Source organism: Mastomys coucha, unplaced genomic scaffold, assembly GCF_008632895.1.
Source record: "Mastomys coucha isolate ucsf_1 unplaced genomic scaffold, UCSF_Mcou_1 pScaffold23, whole genome shotgun sequence".
Taxonomy (NCBI): Eukaryota; Metazoa; Chordata; class Mammalia; order Rodentia; family Muridae; genus Mastomys; species Mastomys coucha.
The window spans coordinates 51,897,644-51,914,378 of NW_022196906.1; the positions used below are offsets into that span (position 1 = coordinate 51,897,644).

Here is a 16,735-nt window from a genome sequence, read left to right on the forward strand (position 1 = left end):
TGGCTAGCCTTGCAATGGTGGCGCAGGCCTTTGATTCCAGCACTTGGGAGGCAGAGGCGGGTGGATTTCTGAGTTCCAGGACAGCCAGGGCTACACAGAGAAACCATGTCTGGGGGGAGGGGAGGGGAAGAAAGATCGTTGGTGGCTGAACTGTGATAGACCACAGACCACTCAACTGAGGTGAGTGAAAGGCTGAATCGAGGACCCTGAGGACCCTGGCAATGGCAACTTGGCCTCTTCCAAAGGCATTTACATTGTTTTTAGCCAGGCATGGTGGCACATACTATTTGTCCCAGCACTCTGAGGTCAGACTGTTCTACAGAGTAAGTTCCGGGACAGTCAGAGCTATTCAGAGAAACCCTATCTTCAAGACCAAACAAACGAATAAGGGCCAGAGCACGTGTGATGTTCAGAGAACTTGCTTGGAGTCTGTTCTCCCTCTTCACCCTGTGGGGCCCTGGGATTTTCATGTCCACTGTTTCTGGTCTTGAAGGGCAGGGAGAGAGCTCTTCCTCCCGCCCCCTACGTGGGTGGTCTCTAGGATGCCGTTCCCACGTGATAGTGTCCGCAGTCCTCGACACACCTCTACACCCACTGAAGCCTCAGTGTCTGAAACCTGCCTGGCAGTCCTTGGCAGAGGGTGTCACCCAGCCCGCGGCGGGCGGGGAGGAGCCTCGGAGGGGAGGTATCGAGCCGCGCTTCCGGCGGGCAGTGCTGGGGCCGTGCGGAGTCCCGCCTCGCCGCCCCTCGAGCGCCCCCACCTTCGCCGCTAGCCGGAACCTGCACCCCGAACCAGGAAGCACCTGGCGGCGGGCGCGGGATGGCTGGGCCCGCCTGGGGTCTCCCTCGGCTGGACGGTTTCATCCTTACCGAGCGCCTGGGCAGTGGCACGTACGCCACGGTGTACAAGGCCTACGCCAAGGTGGGTGTGGGCGGGTCGTGCCCGAGGTGTCCCGGCGCAGGGCACCCGGCTCCTGTGCCAGCCAACTCCCGGCAAGCCGGTCTGGGTGACGGGCTGAGCTGAGCAGGAAAGGCGACCGCCTTGAGAGCAGTAAGGCCAGCGGCCGCCCAAGCGGGTGGAGGAGGCTGGAACTAACCGCCCCTTGTAGGTTTTAAAAACAACCAAGCTAGTTTGGTCTGGAGGGGCGGGCGCTGACCTAAGGGAACCTCTGTCTCAGTGGTTGAAGAACCGGCTCTGCACGGAAGTTTCCTTAGGGGCTGGGAGGAGTCTGGGGTCAGACTCCCAGGAGGCATCACCAGTTAGAATGCAGAGTGGCTAGCTCTTTAAATAGTGACATCCTCCGCCCCCGCCCCCCCCCCGCCCCGGCTTACCCGCTCCGGTCACTCTAGAAAGTGATGTCGTGGGTTAGAAGCATGGCGTTGGAGAGAGAGCACTTGCTGGGGTGGCATTCCAGAATACGGATGCCTCATTGATTGGCGAAATGGAAGCTGGGAAACTTGGAAGCCCGTGGAGAGTGAACAGACCCAGACAGGGGAAAGTTTGCAGAATCAGAACCCACTCCAACCCATGGGGTCGGCCCCTTCAAAATAGAGACCCCAAATTTCCTGTACCACAGAAGGATACTCGGGAAGTGGTAGCCATAAAATGCGTGGCCAAGAAGAGTCTCAACAAGGCGTCAGTGGAAAACCTCCTGACTGAGATTGAGATCCTCAAGGGCATCCGGCACCCCCATATTGTGCAGCTGAAAGACTTCCAGGTCTGAGCCTAGGACGGGGTTCCCTCCAAAGGAGGCTGAAGAAGGGACCCTGCCTAAAGCTGTCTCTTTACTTCCAACCACAGTGGGACAATGACAATATCTACCTCATCATGGAGTTCTGTGCAGGGGGTGACCTGTCTCGCTTCATCCATACCCGCAGGATCCTGCCTGAGAAGGTGGCCCGTGTTTTCATGCAGCAGTTGGGTAAAAAGCCTGTGACACACTCCATGTCCTCTTCTCCCCTATCCCAATGCTTTGCAGTCTGCCATGTTTGTATCCCTAGCATCTGTAGGGAAGTCAGGCTTCCACATGGGGAACATGATGTAAGAACCTTGTGGAATCTTCCAGGGCCCAGTAGGTGGAACCCAAGTGCTTTAGTGAGGGAGAATGCACAGTCCTAAAGGGCTCGGGCTTTTCTGGAGGCTCCTTGAAGGGAGGGTGCTTTTATGAAGGGTGCAAAGAGCAGGCACTCGGGGACTCTTAGAAGTGGCCAGTCTGGTGCTTCTGTATATTCTATGGATTCCAGAACAGCACTGCAGTAATACAGCTGTACGGGGATAGATGGAGGCCGGGGGAGGGGATTGGCAGGTGGGAAAGAGGCTCTGCCTTATTTTCTTGTGGCTGACTCCTCAGCTAGTGCCCTGCAGTTCCTGCATGAACGAAACATCTCTCACTTGGATCTGAAGCCACAGAACATTCTATTGAGCTCTTTGGAGAAGCCCCACCTGAAACTGGCAGGTGCGAGAGAGTCTGGAACAGCAGGGTGGCAGTTTAGAGTGGGTAAACAGTAAACTCCTGCTCCCTCAGCGGCCTGGTTCCCAGGAGCCCCTCTGTTAAACCATTAGTGACAGATCAGGAGGGATAGGGCTGAGCCCATCACTGAAAGATACCACCCATTCTCAGGCTGCCCACTTTATGTCCATCCTGCAGTGGTGTGGGTGGAGCTAGGGATCGAGTCTGGGTCAGAGTCGGGGTTCAGTCTGGAAACAGTGCCAATGTGTGACCAGCATCCAGGATCAGTCTATGAGCCGGGACCCAACTTAATCTGTTATTAGGGTTAGGGCTCAATCTGGACAGCTGAGGAGAATACTTAGCAGTGGACAGGTGTTCATGGCTTCTGATAAGAATTGAAGAAGAAGCCAGGCAGTGGTGGCACACCTTTAATCCCAGCACTTGGGAGACAGAGGCAGGCAGATTTCTGAGTTCCAGGCCAGCCTGGTCTACAGACTGAGTTTCCAGGACAGCCAGGGCTATATAGAGAAACCCTGTCTCGAAAAAAAACAAAAAAATAAAGAGGCCATGTGCCATGCAGAGGGTTTCCACCCGGGACAGAGGGGATATAGGAGTGTTGCACAGGGGAGGAGGCAGGAGTAATCCAGGTGAATCCAGGGTAGGGAGGAGCTCTGAGTTGGAGTCACAGGAGCAGCTGGGATTTGAACCCTGGGCCTGCCCCCTCTTGCCTGCAGACTTTGGCTTTGCCCAGCACATGTCCCCATGGGATGAAAAACACGTGCTTCGTGGCTCCCCACTCTACATGGCTCCTGAGATGGTGTGTCGGAGGCAGTATGACGCACGTGTGGACCTCTGGTCTGTGGGGGTCATCCTGTACGGTGAGACTTTTGTTCCCCGAAGTCCACCCTGAGAGTTACTCTGTATTTGGGCCAGGCTTCTCTGGGCCTCTCCTGGGTTCTCATGAGAATTAAGGGCTCTACTCTGAGGGATTTTGGTCCCCTTTCCATGGGTGAGCTAGGCAAGGCTTTACCATATTCCCTTCCAGCCTCTCCTCTGCCTTTTTCCACAGAAGCCCTCTTTGGGCAGCCACCCTTTGCCTCCAGATCGTTCTCAGAGCTAGAAGAAAAGATTCGCAGCAAGCGGGTTATTGAGGTGCGTCTGGCAGGGTCTTGGCATCCACTGGGGATTGAGGGACCCAAGATCCCAGAAGTTTGTTCAGCACTGCCACAGACCTCAGAAAGGCTCTAGGCCTTTCATGGCAACGGGGCATGCTCTGCATGGAAGCCTAGAACCTGGTCCATTCCCAAGGATCCAGATCAGCCATGACAGGCAACAGTGACCAGGCCCAGTCTTCAGAGTCCAGGCCTAGAGGCAAATGCTCATTTGAAAGCAGCCTAATAAAGGATGCTTGGCTTCCAGTACATCATCTGGACCTGCCGTGTTCCACTCAGGTCTCAGATTACCCACCAGGAAACATGTCCCCCTTATGGGGGTTCCTAACAGGCCTTGGGCTTTGGGCTCAGATGTTGGAGCCTTATGTGATAAGTCCCTGCTCTATGCCTCTGTAGCTCCCTCTTCGGCCCCAACTCTCCCTAGACTGCCGGGACCTGTTGCAGCGACTTCTAGAGAGGGACCCCAGCCGTCGAATCTCCTTCCAGGACTTCTTTGCCCATCCCTGGGTGGACCTGGAGCACATGCCCAGTGGGGAGAGCCTGGCGCAAGCAGTAAGCAGACCGATGGGGATAGGGTGGGGTGAGTCTCATTTGCCCACTCTTGGTGGTAATACTGGCTCACGGAAGTAGAGCAGGTTGCCATGGGCCACGGAGGTGGGATTGCTGACTGATGCTAGTTGCTGTGGCATTAGGAAGGGGCTAGAGAGTCGGCTCAGTGGTTAAGAGCACTGACTGCTCTTCCAGAGGTCCTGAGTTCAATTCCCAGCAACCACATGGTGGCTCACAGCCATCTGTATGAGAACCAATGCCCTCTTCTGGAAATAGCTACAGTGTACTCACATACATAAAATAAAACAAATACTTAAAACAAAAAAAAAGAAGAAAAGTAGGTCTGATTGCCGATTCTCCAATCCCCCAGACAGCCCTTGTGGTGGAGGCTGTGAAGAAGGACCAGGAGGGGGATGCTGCCGCTGCCCTGTCACTCTACTGCAAGGCTCTGGACTTCTTTGTACCTGCGCTACACTGTGAGACCCAGACCATTCCAATAATCTGGTTGCAGAGGGGGCCAGGAGTTGAGTCAAGCTCCCCATTCAGAGCTTGGGGGGTGGGGCAGTGCGGAAGATCAACCTGGAACTTAGTATCTGAGGATTGCAGAGGGCTTCCTGCGGGGTAGGCTTTCAGTACAGCATCCTCATGTGAACCCTTCACCTTCTGCAGATGAAGTGGATACCCAGAGGAAGGAGGCCATTAAGGCAAAGGTGGGTGATCTCCCCAGGAGAAAATGGGTGGCCATGAAAGGAAAGGCCAGAGATCACAAGCCGCTGACAAGTGGCATTCTTAGATTTGAAATCTCTCTCACAAGATAGGGCTGGGGGACGTTGTGTGGGCCAGGCCAGCTTGTTGATGTCTGACATGGTTAGTGTGAGGCAGTCACTAAGGACCAGAGGCAGACTTGGAGGTGGGTGCAGGATGTGGGGATAGCCCTCAGCCCCTCATTCTCTTACAGGTGGGGCAGTATGTGTCCCGGGCAGAGGAGCTCAAAGCCATTGTCTCCTCCAATCGGGCCCTGCTAAGACAGGGCACAACTGTCCAAGAGCTGCTTCGAGGTAGGCTTCAGTTCCTGGTCTGTGCACACAAGTCCTGGCAATCCCACTCCATCTTGACAGGGAGACTGACAGGGCCTTCCTATGCAAAAAACAACAGGCTGCGCCCTCACCATGAGCCTTTACTCTCACATCAGAGATGGCCCGTGACAAGCCACGCCTCCTAGCTGCCCTGGAAGTGGCTTCAGCTGCCATGGCCAAGGTGTGTGATCACTGGGAGGAGTCCAGGTGGGACAGGAAGGAAACCAAGGCATAATATGGAATGATGTGTTGCCCCTCTGGCTGTAGGAGGACGAGGCTGGCAAAGAGCAGGATGCCCTGGACCTGTACCAACACAGCCTCGGGGAGCTGCTACTGCTGTTGGCAGGTAAGGCCCCAGCACCACTGCCGCCCCTGCCTCTGCTCCCCTGTCCTCATCATCTCCCCTCTCCTTACAGCAGAAGCCCCAGGCCGAAGGCGGGAGCTCCTTCACACTGAGGTACACAGTAGGGCTGGGAGTCGGGACGTGCGCCTTCCCCTCCTCCTCCTCAGCTCTGTGGGACCTCAGTAGATTGCATATGGAGTTTCCCTGCCTCAGAATTGTGAGGTCAGTGACCCAGGACTTCTGTGCCAATAAAGGAAAAGTCTGCTGAGCTCCTGCAGCAAGGAAGTCTTAATAGAGGAGGGAACAAATAGAGTTATCAGAGACAAGGCCATTCTAACGAGACAGGGTTCTGGGGAGTATCGGGTGAGGAGGCACTTGACTTGAACCCTCCGCACGTCTGCACATGTCTCCTCTTGGCAGGTTCAGAACCTCATGGCTCGAGCTGAATACCTGAAGGAGCAGATCAAGGTGGGCATGGACAGGCCATGCCGGGCAGTGGGTTGTGGGTTCCTCCTCTCTGTGGTTGTGCATGTGCTGTGGCTTCTGAGTCAAGCTGGCTCTGTCTTACCCCTTGCTTTGCTTTCACATCCCACAGATAAGGGACTCTCACTGGGAAGCAGGGAGTCTGGACAAAGAGGGGCTGTCGGAGTCTGTTCGCAGTTGTGAGTCCTGCTCTGGGGTCTGACAGCCCATAACAGGGTTTTGCCTCTCTTGCCAGAGACCCAAGCCTGACCTTCTTCTTTCACCTCTGTTAGCTTGCACACTGCAGTGACACCGGAAGGACCAGCGGATGGAGCACAACCCTAGAGAGACGCTGCATACCAACCCAGGTTGACACCTGTGCACCTGGGACTTTTCCTGGATGTGCAGCTCCCACATCCTGGTTCCCAGCATTCCTCTGAGTATTCTCCACCCTTGGGGCATCTGGTGGCAGGTGTACTAAACTGTGGGAGAATTACTTTAATATGACCCTGTCGTTAGGTGACTGCTGGTCTAAGCCTGTTGGCTTCCGGACATCATCACCCTGTTGTGTTTTGTTCTGCAAAGAGGACAACGTGCCTCTTCAGGACACTTCCGTTCCTTCCCTGATACCAGACAGCTGCTGTACCTGGGCCACCCCTCCCTGGGAGCCTTTATTCCAACCCTCCCTTCTTCTTGCACTGGAATGAGACACTCCGATACCCTCAGGGACTACTACAGTGTACACTCAGACCTCTCCAGTCTTCCTGGGAGCTCACAGCTACCGTCCTTTTCAGTTCTTTAAGATAATCCTTCGTGCATGAAAGTCATGCCCTTTGTAAAGGTGAAATACATGTGAGAACCCCCGACCTTCCCTGCCTTGGCATGGAGGAGGGGTCCTCTGCCCCCCACTTATAGCTCTCTTAGTGATATGCCACACTAGTCACGTGGTGGGCCCCGAGCTGGAGCTAGGTCTTCCCTTCTGTCCTATTAAGCCATGGATACATCCACAGCTCCCACCCTGTGTGAGCTGGAGAAGAACTTACATTTCTGGGGGTACTGGAGGATTACTTTTTTTAACAACCCCCCCCCCATCATCATCTTGTTTCAGATTTTTATTCAAATTCTTATTGAAGGCTGATTTTGAGTCAGGAGCAGGGGAGCTGTTCTTCCACAAATAACCCCAAATGACAGACACTGAGAGTTTGTTTGTTTGCTTGCTTGCTTGCGTCTTTCTTTCTTCCTTCCTTCCTTTCTTTCTTCCTTCCTTTCTTTCTTTCTTCCTTGTGTGTGGTGTGGTGTGTTTGTATGTATGTGTATAAAGGGTTATTTCTAAAGTTAGAGAATATTGGTGATTTCCAATCATTCTGCTCTTAACCGCCTCCTTAGGGCAAAGTGGAACATCCTCCTTGCTAGAGGCTGGATATATGTAAAGATTATAGTTCATTGTTTCTCTATTAAATTATTTTCCATACTTATGCATTTCTTCTTGCCTTGGAAAAATAGGTGAAGTAGCCCTACTCATAACCAGGAGAAGTTGGGGAGCCTGACTAGTGTGGTCCCAGTGACTGTATACCTGCCTCTTGCCTTCAGTTTCTGGGGATCCAGGAGTCCTACTGACTGCCACCATTCCTGCCAACCACCTAGTGTGTGTTGTTGGGAGCAGGGGGGCAGGATAGACAGACCTGGGAGCCCAACAAGGCCTTTTTTTTTCACATCTCAGCACAGTGGCAGGTAGTAGCCCTCTAGAACACTCTAGAACAGTCCTCTCTAGATCATCCCACCCTGAACACTCGTAGGAGCCTCCTCATTTGGGGCCAACAGTGAGTGAGCAAGCTGGATTGTAGGAAAAGGGAATCCTTTAGGGTTTCTTCTCATGTCTAGTCCCCCAAAGATCCCCAGATCGGGGTAATTTCCAACAGCCTCTTGCTTTAATTATTCTCAGGCCTTTTACCATGGGTCTGATACAGAAGGGACCAAGACATAAAGAATGAATCCCCCTGAAGCCTTTGGCCTAGCCATTGGGGGGCAGTGTAGAGCAGTGTCCTGTAGGGCGAAGGAGCTGCTGAAGCCCTGCTAGTTCTGGTCCTTGGCCCAATGCTTGGACTGTACAATTGAGCTATTGGTGAGCGTGCCCAGTAGGACTCTCACAAGGCAGCATGTGTAGGCCTGGTATATAGCACGAGTACAATAAAATGTTATTTTCAAATGTAGGGAGGAATACATACTTGAGATTTTTTTCTGGAAATGAAGCAGATGAAAAGTTTCAGTAAAAATAAAAATAGGGAAAGGAAGAGGAGGGGATGACTGGAGAGGGCTGGCTGGGAAGGGACAGGATGACAGGGTGGGTGACCCTCACTAGACAGGAAGAGAGAGAGGTGCATCATGTCTCCAGACCCATTGTTTACTGCAATGGCTGCACTGGCCATGTGGCTGGGAATTGGGCCTGAAATTCTTACACAGGGTGTCTGAGCAATGGGCCCACATGGGATGCCCAATGCAAGAGGAGCGTGGGAATCTGAGGCTCTCCAAAGCATTGAGTTAATGTCCTCCAGGCATCTCTTGTCAAGCCACCTGTGAAGCTGGGAGGCAGGCAGTCAAGGAGCTGGAGCAAGTAGGGAGTGGACAGACCTAGAGGAAACTTCAGATCTGCTTTTCAAATATTTTCCATCTGAGAGGTGAAGAATCACTGCCACTTCTCTTTTAAGGCTTTCAGAAATGTCCGTCCAGAAGCTCCACCCTCTTGCCTTCCCATCTCCACTCTTCCACTACCAGACTAAGCCAAGATCAGCACCTGACCTCAACCTCCTATTTTCCCATGGACCAGTCCTGGAAGGAGCAGATGAGCCTTTGGAATAGACTACAGGACCCAGGAGTCTCTGGACCTGCCCCCCCACCCCGTGTTTTGTTTTGTTTTGTTTTGTTTTTTGCCCCCTACTGGGAATATAAGGTTGTCTGGAAGGAAGGAATCCAGCCCCAGAGGCTAAGTTGCTGTCCCAGCCCTTCCTAAGAGGACAATGGCCCTAACTGTGAGGCTGAGGCAGGAGAGATAAGGCACATCAACGGCCAGTTCCCCCCACAGTAATTCACACTATCAAATACCAAACACACAGAGAAACAGACACAAAAGCCATGTCCAACCTACATTCGTGGTTATAGAAATGCAGGCACAGGTCTTGCTGAGGCAGAGGCAGCCTCAGCACTCTAGTGCCTGGGCTTCCCATGCCTCGTACAAACGGAGGCTAGCAATGTCTGGCAGTCACAGGGTTAGAAGCAGGACAGTGGGCTCCACAGCTCCCCAACCCTGCTGGAACGTCAGCTCTGTGAGACAGAGGACAGAAGCTCCTGCCTGCCAGTGCTGAGCCAGATCGTCAGCTGGGTCAATGGGCACTGTCAGAAGCTCAGCTGGACAAGTGAACATGCCCCAGATGTCCCCAGTGCCTGCCTAGGGCTCCCAGTGTCTGAAGAGGGACCATCTGGCTGTTGGGGAAAGGGGAGATCCTACACATTCCAAACCCTGGCCACCCTCCCAACCCCCGCCCTGGGAAACAGCTGGCCTTAGAAAGCCACTTGTTATTTCTGCACTCCTCTTCCCTCTGGGAACTGAGCCTGAGCTGCCTGGGTGGGTGGGAAGCAGGAGAAGCAGACCGGAGGCTCCTTAGGTTGGGCCTGGGGGTACCACTAAGTTCTCTGGAATCCTGAGTGTTGTGGAATCAGACACCTTGATGAGTACACTGTGGGGTAAGAGGATCAGGCAGGCTGTGTGTGTTTTGATTTCCCGTATCCCGGGTTATTCTTCCCTTGGAATCTCTCACCCAACTTGGGAATTCTTTCTCATTTTTTCTTAAGAAGAAATCTACATATGCTAGGGGTAGGGGTATGGGGAGGGCAGAATTAAAAGAATTTGGGTCAGAAAGACTCCTTTTTTTCATCACCTCTGGACATTTCCAGAGTCCCACAAGGGAAAGAAGGAGAGAGGAAGAGAGAAAGAAGGATAGGAGGAAAAAGGCTTGACACATCAGAGTCTATTTGGAGAGAAAGGGGTTAGTCACTGTTAAAGGGGAACTGTTGCCGGGCGGTGGTGGTGCATGCCTTTAATCCCAGCACTTGGGAGGCAGAGGCAGGCAGATTTCTGAGTTCAAGGCCAGCCTGGTCTACAGAGTGAGTTCCAGGACAGCCAGGGCTACACAGAGAAACCCTGTCTCGAAAAACCAAAAAAAAGGGGGGGAGGACTGTTGGGGGTCAATGGCTTCCTTTGTGGTCTTTGCTTCATATGAGGTAGTCCTGGAACATAGGACATGGAACCAGGATGGGGAAAGCTGGGACTTGGGTGGTTCAGTCCAGGGCTGTGCAGAAGACAGCTCCAGCTTGGCTGGGTTAGCCGCTCCCTGTAAAGGGTGTGGAACCAAGAGTGCCCATGATATTGGGGGGATGCAGATGAGCACATGGATAGAGAGAAAAATCCTTAGTACAGCTGACACAGATAGGCAGGCGACCCTCAGCCTTACTCATCTTCGCCTGAGCTTCAGACTGACTCTCTTGCCCCAGAGTCTGCTCTGCTCCATTCCAGGGACACTGAAGACAGCTCAGGGCCTCTTGGGGTTCCTGGGATGTGAGTGGAGGATCAGTGAAGAGACAGAGTCCCCTCCCTGCCTCCTGACCCCAGGCGCCAAACAGCCCTGCTTTGACAGGGTTCAGTGAGTGTCCCCATGCACCCCTACCACCTGACCTGCCATGATGGCCTCCTTCTCAGCCAGCAAAGCACTGAGGGGGAAGGGGCTGTCCAATCCCATTAAGCGGAAGGCCCCTGAGGGTAGAGGGCTGACGTGGACCCTGCTGTTGATGCGGCTGAGGCAGCCCATGCTCCCCCACCCCGCAGCTTGGGGCTCCTTTGGGAAGGTCAGAAAAGGGTTTTTGTCCAGTGGCTGCTAATCCCTTCCTCAGGGGGTGGACCAGGAGCATCTGAGAGATGCAGGTGCCTCCTCAGGATGCTCAAAGGATGCTCAGTATGACAGCCTCAAGCAGCTCCCTTCAGGATATGGATCCCTTCTGTCCTTACACTCTTAATATTTCCCTCCCCTTTCAGTCAACATTATCTACCCTTCTATGCTCTTATTTTATAGGGAGTCCTAATAGGAACTTTGCCCTTGAAAACAAACTGCTTTTCCTGCCTGTAATACTGATGGCTTCCCCACAGGCTAGCATTTATTCTGTGAGGCCAAGAGGCACCATGTGCCTGTAGCACTTTTCTTCTGCCCAGCCAGCCTCTGAGATGACCCACTGGAGCAGCCACTTGGGACTTCCAGAACAGCATCTCTACCCTGCCCGACAGACACCAGGAAGTATGATGACATTCGGAGTCTTCATTTAAGAAAAACTTTTTTTTTCCTTTTTATTCCTCATTAAAGTCATACAGATTGTTGCTGCACATCTGTAATCCTAGCACTTGGGAGGCTAGCTTGGACTGCATAGTAAGATTCCATCTTTGATACAAAGGGGCTGGAGAGAGGGCTCAGGGCTTTTCTAGACACGAATTCAATTCCCAGCACCCATGTGGTAACTCAGAACCATCTGGAACTCCAGGCACAGGGGTATCTGACACCCTCTTCTGATTTTCTTGGTCACTAAGCACACACGTGCAAATACATACATACAGACAAGCGTAATACACATAAAATAATAAAATTAAATTAAATTTAAAATTACCACCAAACATAGGTGAGGATGCAGCCCATAGGTGCTTGCCTAACATGTAACCTAACATGTAACCTAAGTAAGCCCTTGCTTAGGTTTCAAGCATAGCCTAAACTAGGTGTGATGGTCCATTACTATAATCAGGGTACTTGGGAAGTTGAGGCAAGATGATCAGAAGTCAAAGATCATCCCTGCCTACCTAAGAGTTTGAGGCTAGCCTGAGCTATATGATATTCTGTCTGAAATGACAATACCAACTAACAGAGAGAGAGAGAGAGAGAGAGAGAGAGAGAGAGAGAGAGAGAGAGAGAGAGAGAGAGAGAGACAGGGAGACACAGAGAAAGAGAGATGGAAAAGAGGGAGGGAGGAAGGGAAGGAGGGAGGTAAAGACAGAGAAGAAAACCAACAGAAACAATAATTCACTGCCTAAACACAAACTTTGAGGGCATCAGCTTGCCACCTCAGGCCACCTCCCTGCAAGATGGGACTAACACTGTCTTCACCAGCAGGTCTCACTCAGTGTAGCATGACTGCTGGCTTCCCATCCTCTGTTACTTTAAAGAATGTGTTACCACAGCTGACAAGCGGCATTTTCGTGGGCTGTGGGCTGTGGGTGTGGCTGGGTGGCAGACCACTTGCCTTAGTATACAGTATGTGAAGTCCTGGGTCCCAAGCACTACCAAAGTGGGGTGGGCAGGGACAAATGGCCACTCTTTGAAACATGTATTATTACTATTCTTGGGGAGGAGAACTCTTCATGTTACCAGAAGCAACACAAGCTCAGGGACACACAGCAGAGCCAGGCTGGAGCGCCATGACCCTTTCTTCTCTGTCCAATCCTCCACCTCTGAGGTGAGGGGAAAGTACAGGACAGGTGTCAGAGACAGCCCTTTCTCTAATCTCCCCCTCAGACTCCATCTTTCCCGGTACCTCTCCATCCAGCTGGCTGCCACATCTTCCTCACTCTTGATGCTTAGACTTAACTTCATCCGGCCTAAAGGTCATCTGCTCCCCCAGTGAGGCCCCACCCTCACCTGCAGCCCCAAGAGGGCATTCTCTCCTAGGACCCTCTGAAGCTACAGGTGAAGAGGCAGATAAATACCCCTCGAAGGGCAGGCCTGGGGCCTGTGAACCCCCAAGTCAACAGGAAGTGGGAAGATAGCCATGTCATTTGGAATTTTTATTTTTCACTGAACGAGAAGAGGAAATTCCAACTATGGAATCCAGAGAATTCTACAGGAACAGAACAAAATTTGGCTCAGTCCTGGGCCCAGAGGAGGCCTGGAGCTACTGTTCATGTGCCAGCTCCATCCCTGGCGCTTTGCCCCTCACACAGCATTGCTCAGCTCCCAGAACTCACAGTGGCAGCTGTGTGATGCTGTGACTGCAGCTGCTGCCCTGCCCAAGAAGGGATGTGGGCTCTGTTCTGAGTGGCCGGGAATGCCAATAGGGGAAAGAATTTTGGAAATCACTCAGTCCATTCCCATTTTACAGATGATAAAACCCAGAAAGAGCAAAAACTTCCAGGATCATAAAGAGGGATAAGAACAGGTCTTCTGTGTGGCCAGAGGGTCTCCTAAGAGCATCTGGGTGCTGGTTTCTGAAGGGACTGGGAACCCAGGGGACATGTGTCTCTGTGTGCCAGGATGCATCTGTGGCAAATGAGCCGGGGCTTCTGTGTCCTTCTGTGAGTACTCTTGTGTGAAGAACAGGGGGCTGTACCCAGAGAGGGTTGGGCTAATTCTATCAACTTGGGAAACTTTCCAGGCAGCAGAGGGAGAGAGGGAAGAATGGGAACTTTGCTGGCAATAAAAAGAGTGAGAGAGATCAGAGCTAGAGCTAGATATGGACAAGAAGACCCAGGCTAGGCTGGGCCAGGGGAAGCAGAGCCCCAAATGGACTGGAGGTATCTGGAAGTTGAGACACTCACTTTCTTAGCCCTCCTGTGGACCAGCCCTCTGGCCATCCTAGAGGCAAACCCAGGGGAAGTGATCACATGATATGGCACTTCTCAGCTGATTGCTTGAGGTCCCCTAGTGTAGTCTGGGCTTTGTCCTTGAGTGAGCTGAGGTCCAGGCCAGGGAGACTGGCCAGCTGCCCAAGCACAGAGGCCTTATCCTCCTCTTCCTCCGTATCCTCCTCGATCATCTTGGCTAGCTCCCGAGGCAGCTCCACATCTCCGCCAGCCAGCTGGATCTGGCTTTCATCTGTCTCATTCTGAAGGGAAGAGAGATGAGACAGGGTGGAGGTCTGTGAGGACCTAGCAGTACAGGGTACAGAGGCTGCCTAAGCTGGGTTCTGGGGCTCTTGATTCCAGGGAGCTCAGCATCTGCCCCAGGATCTGAGTTAAGCCTTTCATTGGGTAGACCTGGAGACTTTGCAGACACAGAAGGACTAGCAGAGAGACTAAACCCAAAGGAAAATGCCACTTTGTGACAATCAGCTGAGTGAAGGGTTGACCATGGCTAACTGCAGAACAAAAATAGTGGTGGGTACCCTCAAGACCTAGCCCATGGCAAGCAGTGAGTTAGGTGCTTTTAATGGGTTTTTAAGGTTTATTTTATTGTTCATGTGTGTGTGTGTGTGTGTGTGTGTGTGTGTGTGCAAATGTGTGTGGATGCCCATGGAGACTTGGAGATGGCATCAGACCCCTGGAGCTGGAATTACAGGGAGTTGTGAGCTTCTGATATGCATTCTGGGAACTAAATTCCAATCTTCTGCAAGAGCAACAAGTGATTATAACCACTGAGCCATCTCTCTAGTACCAAGAATGCTTTTACTTTTTGCAATTAAAAAAAAAATACCTAGGAAAATGCTGGGTGTGGGGGCATACACTTTTAATCAGAGGCAAGTGGATCTCTGTGAGTTTGAGGCCAGACTGGTCTACAGAGCTACAAAGTGAGTTCCAGAGCAGCCAGAAACACATAAAGAAACCTTTTTTTCTCAAAACAAACAAACAAATAAAAAGCAACAACAAGACTAGAAAGAGCCAGGCGTGGTAGCACATGCCTTTAATCCCAGCCCTTGGAAGGCAGAGGCCAGTGGATCTCTATGAGTTCAAAGCCAGCTTGGTCTACCATAGCAAGTTCCAGGTCAGCCAGAGATACATACTGAGACCTGTCTAAAAACAAACAAACAAACAAACAAAAAACTAGGAAAATCATGACAACATCTATAATCTTAGCACTCAGAAGGTGGAAGCAGAAAGGTTAGGAATTCAAGCCCATTTTCAACAACATAGGACCTGACATCTCTATTTTACTTTACAAATAAAAGAGAGAAAGAGAGAGAGAGAGAGAGAGAGAGAGAGAGAGAGAGAGACTCAGAAAATGTAAGCAATTTGCTTAAGATCATAACACCAGGAAGGGAAGTGGGAATCTAGATTTAGACCTATATCACTTACTCCAATATCTGTACTCCTTTTGCACCTCCTGAGAACCACCATATTTCCCTAGGCATCTGGTGGCTGTTTGAAGTCCTCTCCTGTGTCCCACACAGTTGCACTCATGTCTTGCCTTCTCTTCTAGATTCAGAATTTTCTCACAGTGGAGTCTCATATGAGATTAGTGTAAGCATTTGAGCCATGACCCCACTGCTATCTGAACTTGCAGTAATGCAGACTTTCCTTTGAGAGACTTCCAAAAGGCTTGTGGGAAGTCAGTGACAGCCAGGGGCTCAGTAAACACTTTGTTGGAGAAGTGACTCCACATAGCTGATCTCTGTACTGCAGTGGAAAGCCAAGGCCTAAGCTGGGCACTGGTGGTACATGCCTTTAATCCCAGCACTTGGGAGACAGAGGCAGGCAGATGTCTGAGTTCAAGGCCAACCTGGTCTACAGAGTGAGTTCCAGGACAGCCAAGACACAGAGAAACCCTGTCTTGAAAAAAACCAAAAAAGAAAAAGAAAGGCAAGGCCTGGCCTATGGCACCCAACTCCTTGGAATCTCACCCAGCTCTGGGTACACAAAGGTGAAACTCTGCTAAGAGGCTTGTCCCATGTAGGAGTAGCATACTTGTATGCCAATCTAGTGCTGCAGTATCTTGGGAAGCATGGGGCAGGAGCTTCCTGAGACAAAGACAGGCTGAAGGGGTAGCTGGTTCCTTATGGTTAGACCCACAGATCTTGAAAAGCAGCCTGAGGGGCAGAGTAAGCGAGGACACAGTCTTCCCAGGCTTGAGTGCTCCCACCCACTGGTTAAGTCCTTTAGTCTCCCTGAGCTCAGTTTCACAAGCAGTGTCTAGCAACTCTCTTGAGAGAGTCAGGTGAGAACATGGTTGAGCATGGTTGAACATGGTACATAGGAGGGAAGAGCCATGGCCTCTCCTTTTGCCAGCCCCATGAGAGCTTATAGAGTCTGCTTTCAGACTTCTCTGTGTCTTCATGGGCCAGGCTTGACCCAGCTCAGAGAGGTGGAAGTGAAGGAAAAAAAGGACTGCTGCCCTCAGAAAAACAAACTTGTAAGCTTCCAAAGGCCCGGGGTTTGTCTCAGCTCTGTGAGCATGTGGATGGATGGATGGATGAATGAATGAATGAGAAAAGGAAGAAGGTAACCAAGCATCTTGTGTGACTCTTACAGGTTGGGAGTTGAGGGGAGTCCGAGCTCCCAGTGCTCAGGGTCCCAGTAACGCCTCACAATTTAGGCCCTGGATACCTTGGGCAGACGATATTTGTCTCTGAAGTGACTCCGCAGTGTGGCCCGTTCTGCCTTCCTCTGTGTGAACTGTGCATCTCGCTCCATCCTATGTGGGAAGAGGATACCAGTTGTGATGTCATCTCAGGGTTTGGGAGAAGGTATGGGGTCTGCAAAGGAGGGGCTAAAATGGTCTAGAAGATCTGGGAGGAGGCTGTATGGGCCTTCCAACCCCCAGCTGGCCTGTGCCTAGTTAGTCCCCTCAGACTAGCAGGCTTAGCTTTTGCCACAACCCACCACAATATCCTTCCTCTGTGTTCTCCACTCCTGCCAATAGAGAGAGCTGACTGGGTGGAGTCTTG

At 51.8% G+C, this 16,735-nt stretch overlaps 2 protein-coding genes across 8 annotated transcripts in view; one reads left to right on the top strand and one right to left on the bottom strand.

Moving 5' to 3' along the window:
• Positions 1-586: 586 nt before the first annotated feature.
• Ulk3 (unc-51 like kinase 3) lies at positions 587-7,523 on the top strand. 7 transcript variants are annotated; one of them, XM_031343114.1, is made up of 16 exons: positions 587-922; positions 1,578-1,718; positions 1,802-1,922; positions 2,352-2,456; positions 3,185-3,328; positions 3,520-3,602; positions 4,019-4,174; positions 4,542-4,647; positions 4,841-4,881; positions 5,130-5,229; positions 5,364-5,428; positions 5,515-5,593; positions 5,664-5,704; positions 6,011-6,058; positions 6,186-6,252; positions 6,346-7,523. In XM_031343114.1, exons 1-16 carry the CDS (start codon positions 821-823, stop codon positions 6,360-6,362), a joined length of 1,416 nt encoding a protein of 471 aa, XP_031198974.1. In that variant the 5' UTR covers positions 587-820; the 3' UTR covers positions 6,363-7,523. The 7 variants fall into 7 exon arrangements, 6 of the variants coding, with proteins under 6 accessions (XP_031198974.1, XP_031198975.1, XP_031198972.1 ...); XM_031343115.1 differs by having other exon boundaries at positions 5,667-5,704; positions 6,346-6,484; XM_031343112.1 differs by lacking the exon at positions 6,186-6,252.
• Positions 7,524-13,649: 6,126 nt separating this feature from the next.
• The window catches only part of Cplx3 (complexin 3), a 4,574-nt gene continuing 1,488 nt past the window's right edge, over positions 13,650-16,735 (bottom strand). The window contains exons 2-3 of the mRNA XM_031343136.1: positions 16,395-16,482; positions 13,650-13,960 (exon numbers count right to left, since the gene is read on the bottom strand). Coding sequence (XP_031198996.1) covers positions 13,736-13,960; positions 16,395-16,482 — 313 coding nt within the window. The 3' untranslated portion in view covers positions 13,650-13,735. The remainder of the gene's footprint in view (positions 13,961-16,394; positions 16,483-16,735) is intronic.

Bases quoted from the DNA above. Each gene is read 5' to 3' on its own strand.
- Ulk3 (XM_031343112.1), top strand. From the start codon at position 821: ATGGCTGGGCCCGCCTGGGGTCTCCCTCGGCTGGACGGTTTCATCCTT. The intron at 1,923-2,351 runs GTAAAAAGCCTG...CTGACTCCTCAG, and splicing joins TGTTTTCATGCAGCAGTTGG to CTAGTGCCCTGCAGTTCCTG. The intron at 3,603-4,018 runs GTGCGTCTGGCA...ATGCCTCTGTAG, and splicing joins GCAGCAAGCGGGTTATTGAG to CTCCCTCTTCGGCCCCAACT.